We start from the raw sequence: 19,376 nt of genomic DNA, 5'->3' as shown, positions 1-19,376 counted from the left end.
TTCAGGTGACATATTTTTAGGTATCACACTACTGCACTGGACTGTGTATTAGCCTTGGTTTTCAAGCTAGAAGCCTTGACCATAGTTCCACAGAATACGCACAACAAGTGCATTATGGGGGCAGAACGGTGGCTCAGTGGTTAGCACTACAGTTTTGCAACACTACAAAGACATACTGATAGGAAAAAAAAAAGTACATTGTGAGTGCAATAAAGATAACTATTCATGTCAGGAAGTTTTTTTTATTTAAGTTTTTATTTGTCAAACATTGGCTATCACAATAGTAGGAGATGAGAGAGTTGGATGACAGCCTGGCACACCCTGGATGACCTCTTTGATTCCATATTGACGCTGAAGGGCACATTTGGATAAAACAGTTGTGTGCAGTCAGGTTTTTTTTGTAGCCAAATGATAAAGTTGTGTACTTTGTGCATCAGGTAAGCATCCATAGCTGAACAGTGAAAAAGGGCATACAACATTTTTCTCTCCAGTCAGGAAGAGGTCTGGCAAAAAATACCCCTGGACACAAAGTTGACCTTATAGGAAACCATAAAATAAGTTTTTCCCTTATTTTCCATCCATCATTTTTGGAAAAAAATCTAGTTATGTGAATAAACTGTTACATCATAGTCTTATTTGCCAATAATTTTTTCAGTGATCTGTATCAGTATATTCACAGTTTACAGAGTAATGTAAGTGACCGAATCAATAAAATGCCAGGCGGCTGCACCTACAGCATGTTACACTGACTAACATGGTAACAATGTTTGAACTTTTGACTTCTATCCAGAGGAAAAAGATACAAGAAGAAACATATTTTTCCACCACCAGGAGCAAAACAGTAACAATGTAGTTACATGACAAGAATCTGCATAACTAAATCATATGCTAAATAGTTGCAAGTCAAAATTATGTATGATAGCCAAGATGAGGATGTCTATAAAATGTTGGTAGTCTCATATTCAAAGCTGTAGTGGATGGTGAGATATGGAGTCTGAAATTCAAAAGTTCAAAACATTGTTACCCTTTTGTTCATCAGTGTAAATGGCAACATTTTCAACAAACTTTGTATGAATTAATAGAAATATGTGAATATAAAGCACAGGGTTTGCACAAATGCATGGCACTGTGCTTGGTAAGTTCTGAATAGACTGTAGTATGCACCCGAATGCTTTAGCCTCTTCAAATAGCTAATACGCCAGAGTCCCATGTGTTGGACTCCTGTCGACTTTTCATAGCTCAAGATGGCTCACAGGAAGGTCCTTTAGTTGACTTCCTCTTGGATCATTCAAGCCAGATAGATAGGATAAGCCCCAATTGTAAAAAAGTTGGGATACTGTGTAAAATAAGAATCTGGAGAAAGCCATGTGCACAAGGGACAAGGTTGATAGTCAATATTGGAAACTCTTGATCTAGAATCCCTTAGGCAGCACTACGTTACAAATAGGCATGCATTGTCAATATAATTCATGAACTCATGAGTACTTCCAATAATCATTATCTTTGAACACAGTTCTCCATGCAATCACAAATGTAAGTTAAAGCTGTATCATGCAAAGAAGATGCCATACATCAACATAACCCATAAATGATGCGGTGTTCTTTGGCCCAAAGCTCAATTGAAATGAACTGAAGTGAAATTGAAAACTCTTTGGTGGATTCAGGAATGAAAGTTTGAAATTCTTTTTTTGAAACCATGGAGACCATATTTTGAGGTCTCAGGAAGAGAGGGACCATGCAGCTTGATATCAGTACACAGTTCAAAAGCCTTCATGTCTAATAGTTGGGGTTGCATTAGGGCCTATTGGATATAGACATCTTGAAAGGCACTATCAATGCTGAGCAGCACATAGAGGTTTTTGGACAAAAAACCCACACAATGCCTCTTGTAGGGTAGACACAGCATATTTCAGCCAGGCAAAGCTAAACCACATAGTACATCCTTCACAACAGTATGACTTCACAGAAGAAGAGTGCAGATGCTGAACTGGCCTGCATATAGTCCAGACCTTTCTACAGTAAAACAAAAAAAAACACATTTGGTGCATTATGAAACAACTAATCCAAAAAGACAACATAGTTAAATAGTACTGTTGAAAAAAAGATACAACACTGCTGTGACCAGGTCCTGGAGTAGGCTATGCCATAGATTCACAGTCCTTACAGTGAAGAAGTCTTGTTGCCCCTTGGACAGTCCTTGGACCCAGGAGTGTTGAGCAGCTCAGCTAAAATCCTACATCAGACAGCAATTGGTCTCCTCACTTTCCAGATGTTTATAGTGTTGTAAAAAGAATAGGGGATGCTATAGAATGATAGGCATGGTTCTGTCACAACTTTTTTGAGAGGTGTCGCTGCCATGAATTTCTAAAGGAGTCATTTTTTACAAATAAAATTGGAAAATGTCTAACTTTCAACTACTGATATGTGATCTATGTTCTATTGTGAATAAAATATGGTTATATGAGATTTCCAAGTCATTGCATTCTTGTTTTCTTTACATTCTAGATAGATTATATTAGCAAGCCAGTCAAAAATAGTGGTGCATTTTAAATGAAGTGCCCTCTACTGCAAATCTTTCATCACACCACTTGGCAGACTTTATTCCTCGATGAATAGGCAAAATATTCTTCCTGTTAGTGCAATATCTCTTGTCAAGGCCTGTAAAGGATGTTTTGAAAAAGATTCTCTACATTAAGATTGTATAGGTATTGTTTCTTATATTAGGATATCTCATACCAGAGGATATGGTCAGATAGTATATATTTGTATGATCTAATAGGGCATATGTAAAGGTAGATTTTCTTGATACCCGTAAACTGTTCAGATTAAAAAACAAACCCACACTGTGTACATAAATAGGGCATAAGTGGAATATATTTCATATTATTGCTATAAAACCCAGCAACAGCTGTTTATTACAAAAAAATCATCCTTTCACATTTCCTGATGCTTCGAGTAAGAATATAAGTGAATATAACAGAAGTCAGATGAAAAAAGCTCTTTTGTAATTAAACCTGACTTCCATATTTAATGCATCACATTTTGAAGTTAACATTGAGGTAATACAGTAGAGACGGCACTCTTACACTTTATACACACATTGGTGGCTTGCTGCAAAACTAGAAAGTTATTTCTCTGCTGATATGTAAATGATGTCAGGTGCTTCCCATGATGACCTATAAAAAAGCTGTAAGAGGCTACTTTTGGGTAGTATACCTCTTGGTGAGAGATCATTGGCTGCTAGACATTGCAAACAATAGTCATTCACCCCTAGTGATATGAGGTATTCTAGCAGTGCATTCAGGAAATCCTGCATCAACATATGGCAGGTTCATATGGCAGGGCTTCCAATCAGCATTTATCAGGATAACGCTCGCCCACACAGTTTCCTCTAGAATGTGCCTGCCTGGCCAGTTATCACAATCGAGCATTTATTGGACCAGCAGGGATGTACAGGATCTACAGGCCCAACGGCAATATTTGTTGGCAAGTATGCTCCAGTATACTACCGTATATGGAACCCATATGCTTCCAACAGGGTACTAGAGTCCCAATCAATTGTACAGTTTCCCTTAATAAATGCATCTTTTCATTCTAATGTAATCACACATATCCTCATTCCATTCACACACATAAAGATTCATTCATTTACAACAAATTCTTTTGTTTGTTTTTTTGTCAATGAGTGTATGTCTGATCTTTACAGACACAAATGAAATAAACTCAAATAGTTATATTCAGAAGTTATTCTGTGTTATTCTAATGTGGATGCGCCTGGAAAGTGGCCAAAAATATACTTTCCTGTATTGTATCTATTATAAGGTGAGGCACATCTCAGTGGTTGTATAAGAATAGAAAAATCGTCAAGTTTTAACATTCAGGAACGTGGTTTTATAGGGTACTCCTTATGTTAAAAAAAACAACTGTCTAGAAAGTCATTGAGAGAAATTTATCAAGTAAACTGAAAGGTTTAGATAAAAAAGATGCAGTTAATAAATAACCCTCACTGAGCGGGGGCTTCCCAGCCCATGATAAACCAAATAGGTATCCGTTTTCATTTTCCGAGGTGCCAAAGTGAAAAATACGAGCTGATATTTTACTGGTTCCTGCGCAGCTTTACACTTGCTTTAGTTTTGATTAATCTTCCTTCTTCACAGTCAAATGGATAAAACATGTATTTAGTCACTTCTTATTTATATTGGTCTCCTACATATTTTCCTAAGTGATAACTCACATGGCTGCCCCCACAATTCCACCACTCAATAGTCAACATTTATTGGGGCACATTTATTAAAAACAATGTTTACCATGCAAGTCTTGATAACATCTGAGCTGGTGGAAAAGGCGCCTAATGGGCTTTGGCCTAGTCATAAATTAGGCACATCCTCTGGCAGTACCGGCACTGAAGCTAAATCTATGCCATCTCATAGCTGGTGTAGGTTTCAGTCATGATGTATGTCAGAAAACTGGTGTAAATTGTGATAAATCAGGAGAGGGATGATGACCAAGATCACAGAACAACCTTCCCATGCCACCTGTACAATTTTTGTCACAAGAGGCTTCTAGAAAGTCACAAACCTGAGGCCTTAGGGTCAGTGCACACAGAGTTTTTTGGCACTGGGTTCTATTGAGAGGCTTTTTTGGAGGCTGATTTTGAGGCGGATTCAGCGTCAAAATCAGCGCCAAAAAAATCTGTTTGCACTGACCCAAACACTTTTTAAAGGAGAAAACCAGTGTAGATTATTCATAAATTTGTCTCAATGTAAAGTCTATAGTGAAACAGGAAAATGCCTACATACATTTTCATTTCTGTCATGTTTTTTCTGCATTTCGCTACGTGAGGCTTTTAACGTTAAAGACAATTGTTAAAAAAAAAATGAAGTTTTTACAACTCAACTAATGACATTTTGATTTTGGATTCAAATGTGTATAATTTTAATCTTTTTCACATCTATCTTGATATTTTATTTGTTTCGCTCTATCACAGGGGTAGAACAATAAAAATAATGGCAGTGCCAGTTGGCGTTTGCCAGGTTTTCCATTAAGGTGTCTGTCATTTTGCCAAGAAAGTAATGCATTACAATTTGGTCTGTTTGTTATCCCTTTTTATTCAGTCTGACATATTATTCCATACAGAAGAATCCAGTAAAAAAAATGTATAAAAATGTATAAAAATAGACCAATGAATATCCCTCCCAACATATTCTTGCAATGAACACTACAAGATAGAGTATGAATAGGCCCTAAAATCAATGGCAAAGCCTATGAGCCGAATTCCAGAATCCATAATTGAAATAAGAGTAAATCATAGCTGGGCACGGCATTAACTCCGGCCTCTGAATCCCCTTTCCAGGTTGTGACGTATGTTTAATACAGTAGCTTATGCATTCCACTTCTTAACATATTTCCAGTTTAGCCGCGGTAAAGGTGACAGCTGGAAGCCATCATTTATTATTGTGCGGATCGCTATGGATCCTGATGTGATTAGTACTGTTGATATCCTGATGCCATATTCCTATGACAGATGAGTGAAACATGAGCAGCATCGTGAATTGAGCTTTTCTTCTGGGTGGTTGACTTTGAATAGTAAATTCAATGATGAAGCCTATTTTTAACAATTCCATCTTTCTAAAAAAGAACTATTCTCCATTATATTATAACACTTGAACATAAATACATAAGCATGCAATTTATTCTGCATGTTGAGATAGATAGAATATATATATATATATATATATATATATATATATATATATATATATATATATATATATATATATAGCTATAAATGCAATCTGATATACTGTCCCCTGCTTGCATGCTGGAGGGCTCTCCAGCCTAACTAGGGTTTACCCTTTCCAGTCCTCGGTGACCTATTTATAGGCAGATGGAGAATCAATCTCACATTCACTGGATGAACTTGATTGTTTTAAGCCACTCTGCAGTTTTCAATCCCACAGGGGAAGTGACACATGGGCGAATGCACACTCTACAGAGAAAACTGGATAAAGTCTACATTGCTTGGATACACATTGTACTGTCACAAACTAAATCTGTGTACTATAACAGAGTGTATTTCACACAAAAATATGTACATCCTATTAATATTATAAATGTAAAAGTTTGTGGGTTTGTGAGTTTGGATGTTCGGATGTTTGTTCCTCAATCACGCAAAACCCGCTCGACCGATTTGGCTGAAATTTTCCACAAACATAGTCAGTACACCCGATTGCGCAATAGGCTACTTTTCGTCACAATAGCGCACATACGTTTGTGCCAGGACCTCCACAAAACCCAAACTCATATCACCATCTCTGCAATCTCACACACTTTGGACCATAGCAAGCCACAAAATTCATATTACCCTCTACAGCCCCGCCCCTAACCCCACACAATCACATATACATATACTTTACGACTTTGCCCCTCACCTTAACGATACTCCAGGAGGCGCTCTATAACGCTCCGGAGCAGTCATGTTTGCCGACCCCCACCGCTCTGACAATCCGCGACACCGCCCACCCATGTCAATACCCCTAGGCGGTCTAATAAATGCAAAAAATTTTTTTTTAAAAAAAAGTAAAAAAAATAATAAAAAATTAAAAATTCAAATCACCCCCCTTTCCCTAGAACACATATAAAAGTAGTTAAAAACTGTGAAACACAAACATGTTAGGTATCCCTGTGTCCGAAATCGCCCGCTCTACAAAGCTATACAAATATTTTTCCTATTCGGTAAACGCCGTAGCGGGAAAAATGGTCAAAAGTGCCAAACCGCCGTTTTTTCACTGTTTTGATTCTGATACAAATTTGAATAAAAAGTGATCAAAGCAATAACATTTCCCGAAAATGGTAGAACTACAAAGTACACCCGGTCCCTCAAAAAAAGACGCCCTATACATCCCCGTACACACACGTATAAAAAAGTTATGGCTGTCGGAATATGGCGACTTTTCAAAAAAAAAAAAATTTTAACACAGTTTTGGATTTTTTTTAAGGGGTCAAAATGTAAATAAAACCATATAAATTTGGTATCCCCGGAATCGTAACAAAACACAAAATACAGGGGACATGTCATTTTGGTTGCACAGTGAACGCCGTAAAACCAAAGCCCGTAAGAAAGTCGTAGAAATGCATTTTTTCTTCACATCCACCCCATTCTGAATTTTTTTCCCTGCTTCCCAGTACATTATATAGAATAAATAATGGTGGCATCATGAAGAAAAATTTGTCCCGCAAAAATTAAGACCTCATATGGCTCTGGGAGCGGAGAAATAAAAAAGTTATGGGGTTTAAAAGGAGGGGAGTCAAGAATGAAAAACGAAAATCAAAAAATGCCATCAGCGGGAAAGGGTTAACTTCAAATACTTCTGTCCCAAAGTCACTATGTAAAGTTTCTCACAACACCGTATATATAGCAGCTCAAATACAAATTACATCCAACACAAAAGTCTCATGTATTCTCTGAATTTAAGCAAAAACAAGATACAAAGTTACATTTCACATCCCATACCTTATACACAGTACGAAAACCTTACCCGCGCCTGTATATACCCACTGCAACAATCACCGCAGACGAAGTCGCGGGTACCAGCTAGTTACTCATATTTACAAAATAAGACCATTGGTGGAATTTACTACTTTTTTGTTCCTACGCTACGCATTCTGGCAAAAGTGAATGGGAAAATGGTCATGGTGACCCCTTGTTCACATCTGCATTGGTATTCCATTCAGGGGATTCCGCATGGGAACTCCCCTGAACGGACTAGTGAACTCATTTGTAAGTGTTGTGTAGTAAAAGTGCACGGACCCCATATATTATATTAGGGTCTGTGTGCTTGCCGCGCGATCTCCGCACTGAACTTGCGGAGAGGAAAGTAGATTGTGAACTATTTTCCTCTCCGCATGTTCTTTGCGGAAATCTGGCAGCAAGCACATGGACCCCATTATAGTCTATGGGGTCCGTGCGCTTTTACTACGCAGCGCTTGCAATTGCATTTGGTATTCCGTTCGGGGGGGTCCCCATGCGGACTCCCCCGAACAGAATGCCAACGAAGATGTGAACCAACCCTTAGTCTGTCCAGCCGCCTGCACTCCAGATTTACCAACGGCGAATTTTTAAACAGATAAGTGGATGGCATCTGTAATACTAGGTTGACACTAGTGTTCAGCTTTCCGAAGAATAGAAACCTAATCCATTTAAAAAGCAGTTACCTGCATAAACCCATGACCCCATATACTATAATGGGGTCTGCTAGGTTTTTGCCTGAATGTGGATAAATGTGGAGAGAAAAGTCCTGCGAATTTGGAGACGGTATCCCCGAATGGAGTTCGAATGATGGTATGAATCCAGCCTGAGTCTGACACAGACACAGATGTAGTGTAATTTATCAAACATTGCGACCTAATTGATTAATTTGGCAGAATTTACACCAATACAGACTCCAACAATGCTGACTTTAAAAATTTTGCCTGTGCTAAATCTCCCACAGTGGCTGAAAAGTTAAAATGTGCTCCTAAAAAAACAAATGTTTTCAAAAGGTTCTCATATTGTTACATTGTGATGGCTTCCATTCACACAACATGAAAATAAGGACATTCTTTTATAACATGCTTAGCATGCAGAGCTAAAGAAGCTAGCAAGCAAAAGCTACAAAGCCTATTTCATCTTGAATGGAACTGCGTTTTTAGAAAATGAGGCCTATTTTCTGGAAATTTTCATTGATTATTAGGTTATCCTGTTTAGGACGGTTGTCAATTCACACTCACATCTTCTTAAAAAGAATCTTGCCCGGCAATAAGTTAACTATTCTGGTTCCCAGTCTTTAGCTGCTATTGCAGGGGATAGGTTGGTGCAATTTTCCCCACAGTGACTACTATAGGGGGAAAATAGAATTACATGATCCCCATTCAAATGTATTACCAGTGTGGAAGCTGGTCTCTGCTTCTGCTGTCCACCAGACTTTCAGAGAAGGGTATGGAACAGAAATAACGCAGATTACAATAAGTACAAAAGTAATTTCTAACTCTACTGATGTTTGTTGTTCACACACAGTTATGTTTTTCAGGGTTAAGGGTCCATTCACACGGAGGAAAATGGTGAGGAATTTGGTGTGGAATTTCAGCGCTGAAAAAAAAGCCTCCCATTAATGTCAATGGCTGAATTTACACTCAGTTTTTTGGTCAGGAATCAGCCTCCAAAAATATGGTCAGAAATCCACCTCTAAATCAGCCTCCAAAAAAAGCCTCCCAATAGAACTCTATTGGGAGGCTTTTTTTGGAGGCTGATTTTGAAGTGAATTCCTGACCAAATTCCTGACCAAAAAACTCAGTTTGAACTCAGCCAATGGGTTCCTTTTTCTGCTCGCAGAATCCACGTGAATGGACCCTACACATGCCATCCATTCATGATTGGTGGGGGCCCAACTTTTCGGGGTTGTTCCATTACAGACACTTATTCCCTATCCTGGAGATCAAACAGGGGACTGAAAGACCCTCTGGATTATCCCTGGTAATGAAACCCCAGTGCATTTGAATGACCTGTACTCCATTCACTTCTATGGGCTGCTGGTGATTGCAGTCCCAGAAACCCCATAGCAGTGAATAGGATGACTGTCACACAAGCGCACTTGCACAATGGGGCCCGTACAATACTATAGGGAATAACCATACTGGGAACATACTCAGTTATGCCAGACAGTAAGCACATATGTAAGATTTTAGTGAAGGAGCCATGTATAGGCCATTAGTAAGAAGCTGTTGGGTGGGCCCTAGGACTTTCAGGCTGACACTGGGTCCTGGTGGTGAGCCCCTAGAAACAATTCCACTGGTGGGTCCTGGACATCCCAGTCTGACCCTGACTTCAGTGAAGCAGTTGTGCAAGTCCCAAAACAGCATGTGGGCGTTATGCAGACATATTTTTATTATGTTAAGCCACTATGATTATATATAAACAATATTTTTAATGCAACATCAGCTCAGTTTGTTATATGATAACAATGACTCAAATCATGATGTCATGCACAGTGAAAGTGTTGTTTCTAGTCCAAACTGTTATGTGTGAAATCCACTAAACAAATAGCTGCCAATTGCAACTATAAGTTGACAGCTACAAACAAATATGTATAAAGATGGAAACACAGCCTGCTACTTGTTAATGGCTTCCCATTTCACTTTGTCTGTACATGTCGTAGACAAACTTCCTATAAACACATAATACAGACAGGATGCAAATGCAGAAGCAATGTGTAAAAAGGTTCACCCTTACTACTTGCATAGGAATTAAGAAGGTAAGTAGCAGAAAGATGCTGCCAATCAAATACCCATGATCAAGGCTGGTCTTACAGGACCGTAGTTTAAGTCTGCAAATGGTCCCCAATTGAGGGTTTTCAATTGCGGACCATTTGCAGACACATTATACTCAATGCAGCCTCTTACACCACCGGATATTTTATTGAACTCTATTTTATTGAACTCTATGGTCGAGTACGGCAGGTCACGGACATCTGCGGAGTGTAAGTTGATGATCAGCAACTAGTGTTGCTGATCAGCAACTTGTGGACCGTAAAAGCATTATGGTCGTGTAAGACCAGCCTAAGTGATATTAACATGTCCAAGCATAGGTTTGGCAGTTTGCTGTTCTGGAGTATAAGAGGTGTGTGTTAACACAATGCCAAGGAGGAAAGACATCAGCAATGATCTTAAAGAAGCAATTGTTTCTGCCCATCAATCAAGAAATGGTTATAAGGTTATTTCAAAACAATTTGAAGTCAATATTTCTATTTCTACACTGGGAAAGATTATTCACACATAGAAAACACTCAAAATAGTTATTTTCCCAGAAGTGAATGTCCCTGAAAATTCACTGCAAGAACAGACAGCTCAATGCACACAGAGATTGCAAAACACACACGAGTTACATCTAAGACTCTATAGGCCTCTTTTAGAATGCTAAATGTTCAAGTTCGTGACAGTAGAATCAGAAAGACTGAATAAATATGGCTTTTTTTGGAAAGTTTGCCTTGTGAAAGCCTCTTCTTTCTGAAAATAACATGGTAGCATCTGAACAAATCACAAGACTTCTAGAACAATGTCTATTAGACAGAAGAGATAAAAGTGGAGATGTGCTGATAATGTAAAACACAAACAAGTAAATTAGAACAAATACCTAGGGCTGGGCGATCAATCGAAAAAAAATAACCAAAACCAGGGTAACTGACGTGACAGTGTTCACATTGGTTATTTCGGTTCAGTTATTAGAATATTTGTGAACACTTCCGAATTGAAACTGTTATTGTTATACTCTGGGGTCTCTTCAGATTTTATACATAGTGTAGTCCCAGGGGAGGTGATCAAACATAAAAAACAGTGTTTACACACCTCTCCTGGGTTCCGGAATGAGTGAAGTCATGTGGCGTTGTGATACAAAAACACAAGCATCACAATGCAGCATGACCCAATCATTGACCTCAGCCATCCCTGACATCAGTCAGAAAACTGAAAGACAGCACAGGGAGTCACTCTAGAGCCCCAGAGAGGTAACACTGTTATCTATGTTAGTTCATCTACACTGGAAACAGGGTTGTTGTCTAGTTGTAACCATGATAGTAAATCTGGGCCTATGTACTCGTATTTCAGTGTCACAGATGCCACATGACTCAATAGTACAACTTGTTTTCATGCTGTAGCCAAATATACACTTGGGCATTAGAAATTTACAAACTTACCTAACTTTATTATATTCTGAGATGAGCAGATTGTATTTATGTGTTACTGTAACACTTGGTATAAAACAAAATTCCCAATCCTGTAATATGCAGCAGATGTACAACATTTCTTAAAAAGCATCATTTAGAAATGACACATCACTCTGAAAAATTACACATTTTACTTTCAAAACAAGACATTTATACCTTAAATATGAAGCATTAATAGGAAGTGGTTTAGCATTGCATTCCATCTCATGCGGTAGAATAAGTGTAAGCTACAGATGTTGTGTGAAATGAAATGTGGGCTTTGCGGGTTTTTCCCATGGTAAGAAGGTTTGTTACTAATTAAGACCATGAACTGTGATTCTTTTCCAGCAACTTTAGTGGCGCAGCTAAATATTATATCCCCATAGGGGTTGTGCTATTTGTAGGCTAAATATGAGCAAGTATAGAGTTTAGTTCATGGAAAAAGTATTTTTGTTACCCATTCTTGTAAATGCTTATGAATTTATTAAAGATTTACCTGAAAATGAACCATGGGGAATTTTAACGCAATAGTGGAAAATGTTATTTCAGTAATTTCCCAACAAGCAGTGTCTAAAATTTCCATAACTTCCTACTTATTCTCCCTAATAAAAGTAAGTATACCGCTGACTTCCAAAAATATAAAGAAGGAGGGCTGAGACCCCACGTTAAAGAAATGCTTTTTTTTTTTACAGATATTGCTGCGATTTTTTGAGCCAAAGTCAGGAGTGGTTTAAATCACATGCGGTTTTATATACCGCTAGAATTCACGATCTGTGCCCTCGATCTGTGCTATCGGTGCTCTTCACAGTCAGAAGGGCGTTCCTGACAGTCAGTCAGGAATGCCCTTCCTCACAGCAGCGCCTATAGCGCTGTACTGTGAGAGCGGTGAGGAGCATCTCCCTCCCCTCCCTCTCCTCACAGTACTCGTCCATAGACGTTCCTCACCACTCTCACAGTACAGTGCTATAGGCGCTGCTGTGAGGAAGGGCGTACTCTATGGTACCGGCACCGATAGCTCTTCACCGAGGGCACAGAAAGTGAAAGCCTTTCAGTGCGCTGAAAGGTCCTCTTTAAAAAGAAATGGGAAATATAAAGGAAGCTCTTAGACGTTTGCCTTCTGTTTAATCCACTTGTGGCCTTGGTTCAAAAAAAATGCAGTAAAATCTGCAACATGGTGTCTTAGCCTCATTTGTACATTATGTGAATATTAACCTAAACATGAAACATTATATTAACATTATAGCCTAGTACAGATTATGCATAGGGGCCCAGGATCTGTTTTTTCCTCTGGCTTGAACATCAGAGAACACCACTATAAAGCTTTGTAACTTGAATCCTGTTCGTTTGAAGGGTGCTCCTTGAAAACATGTTAAAGTGGTTGTCTCACCCCAAATTCATTTTTCATACTGAGGACCTATCCACACAATCTGAGGGGGTTTGCCACCTGGACCCCACACTGTTTTAGTAGTGTCTGGAAACCAGTGGACAGAGAGTGTTTGCAGGTGCTCCTCTTAATGTAATAGGTTGCACTCCTCCGGCACCGCCACTATGCAGTGGGTGGGTCTGCTATTACTTGAATAGGAGCAGACTGCATACTACTATAGCTTCTGATGTGGGGCAACATTGTGGCTCAGTGGGTAGCACTACAGCCTTGAGTCCTGAGTTCAAATCCTGCCAGGAACATCTGCAAGGAGTTTGTATGTTCTCCCCGTCTTTGTGTGGATTTCCTCCCATTCTACAAAGACATACTGATAGGACAAAAAAAATGTACATTGTGCTCACTATATGGGGCTCACAATCTGCATTTAAAAGGGGGGAAAAAAAAGATTCTGATGAAAAAAATTAAGTGAAATGATGTCGTCAGTGTGAATAAAAATTGATTTGGGGCCGGACTACCCCTTTAAGCCTTGTCTGTCAAGCTACAAGTATTTTGGAAAGTGAAAATCAGAATATTCTGCCTTCCTCATACGTTGTGGCAGGTGTGCAGCCTCTTTATGAAAGCAATTTGACAGCACTTTTCTATAATAGGTACATCTTTATCCTTGTAATTGTATGCACTCTAGTAATAGGCAGTAATATATATTTTGTGCTAGGAAAGTCTAAAGAAATTAAGTAAATTAGAGAAAGTATGTCAGCAATTTTACAAGCATACAACCATTGAATTATATTCTTGACAGTCTACAGTACAGTAATTTGGCCTTAACATAGTTTCCCAGTGAAAGAAGACATATGACTAAGTTGTCTGTAAATAACTGTGCAAGTCTCCGAATTTACTTATTTACAAGGCAAAGAGTTGAAAAATAACCATAGTGTAGTTACTCTATGGATGTCTTTCAAATGCTTTGATTTATGAAACAAAAGCTGGATTGTAAGTGTGGTGACATTTCGAGATCAGAGGAGGATTCCAATTCTTTCAAGCTACGAGAACCAATCAACAAATTTCACTTTGATGTAGTGCCAAAAGAAACTGTGTCACCACGCAATATTCCAATTGGCAGCAAGCAGCTTAAGGACATAGTGACTTCATTTCTAGCATATTTTATAAAATTTGTACCATACGTTAATTTTTTTTTAAATTTAATATTAAAACGTAATAGAACTGACCATTTTAACTTTTTAATAGACCTTGTTAGGGTAATGGGACACACAACAGCCATGGTGCAGCTATCCACATATACATATACCTACATATCTACTTAGGGCAGCCAATGGTGCAAGATGTTGCAGATTAAATGGCAGTAGTTGGCTTCTAATGTGCTCAATTAGCGGCACACTGGCCAGTATGTGTACCTTTACTCTTACCCCCATTCACATGACTAAGTTTCACCATGTGTGTGCCGGATCTACGAGAAGGACTCCCAGCATTGTAGATATTTTTTGCACCAACATACAGTCCCATAGTTATTATAGAACGGGACAGTATGTCGCTGGGAGGTAGGGACTCCTAGCATCATTGATATCTATTACGCTAGGAATCCCTCTCCCGGCATGATGGTCAGGCTGGCAAATCCAGTGCACCTATGGACCAAATTTCATGGGTGAAACTTGATTGTCTGAATGGGAGATTAGGCTTTGGTAGGAAGGAAACTGTCAGGCAAGTAGTCATACATAGTGGTTTAGAGTAGGGTCAAGATTTGATGTAACACATAGTTCAACAGGTTCCCTTTAACAATGACCCAAAAAGCAAGTTAATGGAGAATACACCACAGCAAAAGCTAATCACAAATACAGTAAAGTTACTATAAATGGCAGGGGAACAGGTTGTTGGAATTTGGTAGAGAGCAGATGGGGTACAGGCATCTAGTAAAGTATATTAAACATTTTCTCAGGAGAGTACGGATTAGTTGATTTTCAGTTTTGAAGAAGGCTGCAGATATGCTTTATCAGAACAAATAAGAAAATGCAATATTTCAGGTGTAAATAGCCAGAGGCTTAAATGTCAAGTTAACAAACCGTGCACAATACAGTTCTGAAGAGTTTTATGTAACATCATAACAAACATGACCTCTGATCTGGTTATGCATTCCTTCTTTCATGGCTACAGTGTCAAGAGAGAAGCCATTCATATGCCCCATGCCTTGATCAATTGATTATCCTTCACAGGGGTATAGTTATGTAATAGATCATCACATCAATGCAAAACACCTCAATTTGGACTGATATTTAAAATAATAAAACTCAGTCCATTTGCACTGTCAACTGAGAAAGGGCAGTAAAAGTTATTAATCCATTCACCAACAGTAGTGTTTGTACTACTATAGCCTTATATTGTAAGACAATTATTCTGATGATGTCATGTTTTACGATAACACCATTAAAGGGGTTGTGCCATTATGAACACTTATTCCTTATCCACAGGACAAGAGATAAGTGTCTGAATACTTGGGTCCCAATGACCGGGTCCCCCAGTAATCAGTAGGACAGGAGACCTAAAGGCCCCCTAAAGCCTTTATTCGGCACTTCATTCACATCAATGGGGCTGATCATGAATAGAGCTTCATTCAGAAGGAGAATTTAGATGGATTTTTGGTCCCAGCGATTAGAGACCCAGTGATCGGACCCCTGGCAATCAAATACTTATCCCCTGACAAATTTGGATACATTCATTTTGAAATGGAATCCAATGATGGTTTCCACTGACTTTAGTAATATCTATAAGGTTCTACTCAGGATTCTGGTATTTGACAGCAAGAATAGAACTGCAGACCGCACTATTTATGTCATCTAAAGTTTCGGAACTCCTTATCTACTTCATGGCCATGGCCATTTTCCTTGGTTCACAACCGAACATATTTTCAAGGGGTTTTTCTGGTGCATGTGGTTTTAAATGCCATTGCTTTTTCATTGCTTGAGTTATTCAAATAAATGTGACCCGTCTTTTTTTAAAAAAAAATTTAAGTACCAAAACTTTTTCACAAAATAGTTTTCCCTTTCCATTGGAGAGAGGTTTATGTAGATGTCGCCAGGGCAAAGCTATAACCTGTGATGTACATGGTAGTGGCATTATTTTTAAAATTTTGTTTCATTCTTATTTTTTTATGTCCCCCATAAGGTCATAATGGGTTTTGGGAGCATTTTAACATTTTTTTTTTTGGTTTGGTTTGGTTTTGCCGATTTCCACTGGAACTAGGACTGATATGTTTACAGGAGGAATGTGGCCTACTTGTATACAATACAGATGTGGGTCCTCACAAGGCAGAGGGGTCAGAAGGAAGCCACTCATTAAATGCTGTGTATCGAGAGGGAAGGGATGGTAGTAAACTAACCCTGCAATATCTCTGAGATGTCCAGCTGCAAATAACAGCCATCTCCCTGTTCTTGCAGCTACGCAATCTTGTGCACTTACTAACTCTGCGAAGATGTATATGTATAGGTAAGTCCTTGCAAAGTCAAACTGTCTGGTTTTATATATAGTTAATGGCTAGCCAACAAGCGCTTAAAAGAAAACCTCCATAAACAGTGCCTAAAGTACTTTGATAATAGTAAATAAAGTCATAATTTTAAGCCATGAGTAAAACTATATTTATATTGTTATATTTACTTTAAGGAGAAGCTGAGATTAGGTTTGGGGCCACAGAACCAGACTATGAGGGGCCACACGGTGGCTCAGTGGTTAGCACTGCAGCCTTGCAGCGCTGGAGTCCTGGTGTTCAAATCCCGCCAAGGGCAAAAAAACATCTGCAAGGAGTTTGTATGTTCTCCCCATGTTTGCATGGATTTCCATCCCATATTCCAAAAAGACATACTGATAGGGAAAAATGTACATTTTGAGCTCTAAGTGGGGCTCACAATCTACATTTAAAAAAAAAAAAAAGAACCAGACTATGAACTGTAGAGATTCCAGACGTTTTTCCATCCTTAAGTTTAGAAACCTGTACCATAACTTACTGAACATTAGTCTATTGCTTATGTCTTAAGTTTAATAACATGTAGCTTATCGGAGATGTATCCGAAATTCATCTCCAGAGACCCCTCTGCATACACACTAATAAAGCTGAGGATTGTACAACTCACAAGTGCGCAAAACTACAAAAGGAGAGTGCCAGATTGATCGCTGTTCCCATTTAAGTGAACCTGATATACAGTATATGGATATTGTTCATTATCCCAGTATTACATTAATTTTCACGTACGTAAACATTGATATTGTGAATTGTTGTAATACGGTTAAAAATATTTCAGTTAAAATATTACATGGTAATCTATATTTAATGCAAAATATTTCTATATGATATTTCCACACGATACAGTTATACTACGCTAAGATCTGTCCTTTTGTATGAGTTCTTCTGGATAAAAGGACAAAAAAAGTCCAGAAAATGATGGACACAAATGGAACCCGAGGGACTCCATTCAGTTGGGCTTGCAGCACTTTTTCATCCAGCAATTTCTGACGAAACTGTGCGAGATGGACACCTGCTGAAGATGTCAACGTAGCCTAGTTGTTTGGCTCAATAAAGTGTTGTGGAGCAGAATGCAGATAGTCATTCATACACCCTGCCACAGACTACATAAATTACATGCTGGGATATTTTCCCCAGTGTTTTAATATTTACAGTCATATTATAAATGTGTATTCTTGTGTTGTTACTTGTGTTGTACACTTGTGTGATCTTTCTAGCGTTTACAATATTCTGACTTTCATTCCCCTCCACACATGTTTACATTGCCTTTAATTAGATGCTTTCAGCTCCAGTTTCCTTTAACATCTGATTAAGAGAATTGTACTTCCTCCCCTTCCCCTCAGCAGCCCATTCTCACAGTACAGTCTTGTCTGCCTGCTCTGTCCTTGCATCTTTTGCAGGTGCTTTGCTTGTACTATGGAAAACTGCCCGCTGTCCTTCAGTATGTCACAGCTCCATCCCTCCAGCATGGTGGTGTACATCCCACCGTGTGCACATGAAAACTTCTAAGCCCATGTGGCTGACTGCTGCCATCAAATATACATTCACCTCTACTCTCATTTCCAGGGACATCAATCTCTCAGATGATCAGGAGAAGGTTATAGGTGAATGAACCTAAGTAGGATGAGAGCAGAGTCCTTACAGATAATAATAAGCTTCTTGATTTCAGATGATACAACGTATCATATAATATAGTAGTATAATTCATCCTGTGCCCAGGCCAGCATGGAGTCCCTGTGACTGTTCCAGCCTCACACTCTCTAATATACAGTAGATAGAGAAACGGATTGTTCTGCACAATATTCTGCCAGGCTTTACTGTTGTTACACATAAATCCAGAGCATTTCCAGCAAACCTTTCTTTTGGCATCAATATCACACATGCACAGCATCAGCAGGTACTCGTCTTGTCTTACCTCTGTCCAATGTAAGGGGCTGGACCACTGTCGCCATGTCTGTGGTCGGATGCAGAGTGACGCTCAAAGCCAGAGCAGCAGAACTGGAAGAGAAAGGGGGAGGGGGGAGAAAAAGGGAGAAAGGGAGAGAGGGAGAGAGGAGCAGAGCTCTAAGAGACATCAGCTCAAAGGAGCCGCTATTAACTTTCTAATGAGACAATCTCACAGAAATAATTGTGAGGCTTCAGCGGAGAGGACATGAAAAGCTCCGGGTTTTAAGATCCTTCTAAAAGAGTTGCCCCTCGTGTCCATAGTCAATGAAGGGTTAACACGATATGCTGCACTTGGTGGGTTAATGCGCCTGATTGATTCAGATTTCAAGTGTATTTTTAAATCTTGTAATGTTCCCGTGGTAACCATAACATGGCAGAATCTATCCCCGGCAATATACTTACCTGCGGTATCAGGATTATTCTTCTACTTCATACACGGATTCCTGCTTGAAGAATAAGTTGTGTTTTACATTGCCATAAATAATTTCCCACCATTCCACTAACAAACACCAGTTCAATGTATGAACCAACTATAGATGTAAGCAAAACATCCCCCAAATATAATGCATTCATTTGTGAGACTTGTATAGCTGGATTACAGCAGTTTGTGCAGTGATTTCTATAAAATCCTCAAAAGTCTTGTTGCATGTGACCTGATTGTGTCATAAGAACTTAAAGGCAACGTATTGCACAATATCCACGGCTGGTGTGGCTTCTATTACACTGAGATTCTGCAGTGTACAGTAGGCATACATGTCTGCATATGAAACATACAAAGTGTATCGCTGCA

At 38.9% G+C, this 19,376-nt stretch overlaps 1 protein-coding gene across 2 annotated transcripts in view; it reads right to left on the bottom strand.

The window, feature by feature from the left end:
* The window catches only part of LIN7A (lin-7 cell polarity scaffold A), a 48,334-nt gene extending 29,605 nt beyond the window's left edge, over nt 1-18,729 (bottom strand). For both annotated transcript variants that reach the window (XM_075274536.1, XM_075274537.1), the window contains exon 1: nt 18,555-18,729. In XM_075274536.1, the coding sequence (XP_075130637.1) occupies nt 18,555-18,714 (160 nt within the window). In that variant the 5' untranslated portion in view covers nt 18,715-18,729. The remainder of the gene's footprint in view (nt 1-18,554) is intronic.
* Nucleotides 18,730-19,376: the final 647 nt, after the last annotated feature.

This window comes from Leptodactylus fuscus, chromosome 5 (genome assembly GCF_031893055.1).
Source record: "Leptodactylus fuscus isolate aLepFus1 chromosome 5, aLepFus1.hap2, whole genome shotgun sequence".
NCBI classification, from domain to species: domain Eukaryota; kingdom Metazoa; phylum Chordata; class Amphibia; order Anura; family Leptodactylidae; genus Leptodactylus; species Leptodactylus fuscus.
This window is presented reverse-complemented; position numbering and strand designations above follow the sequence as displayed.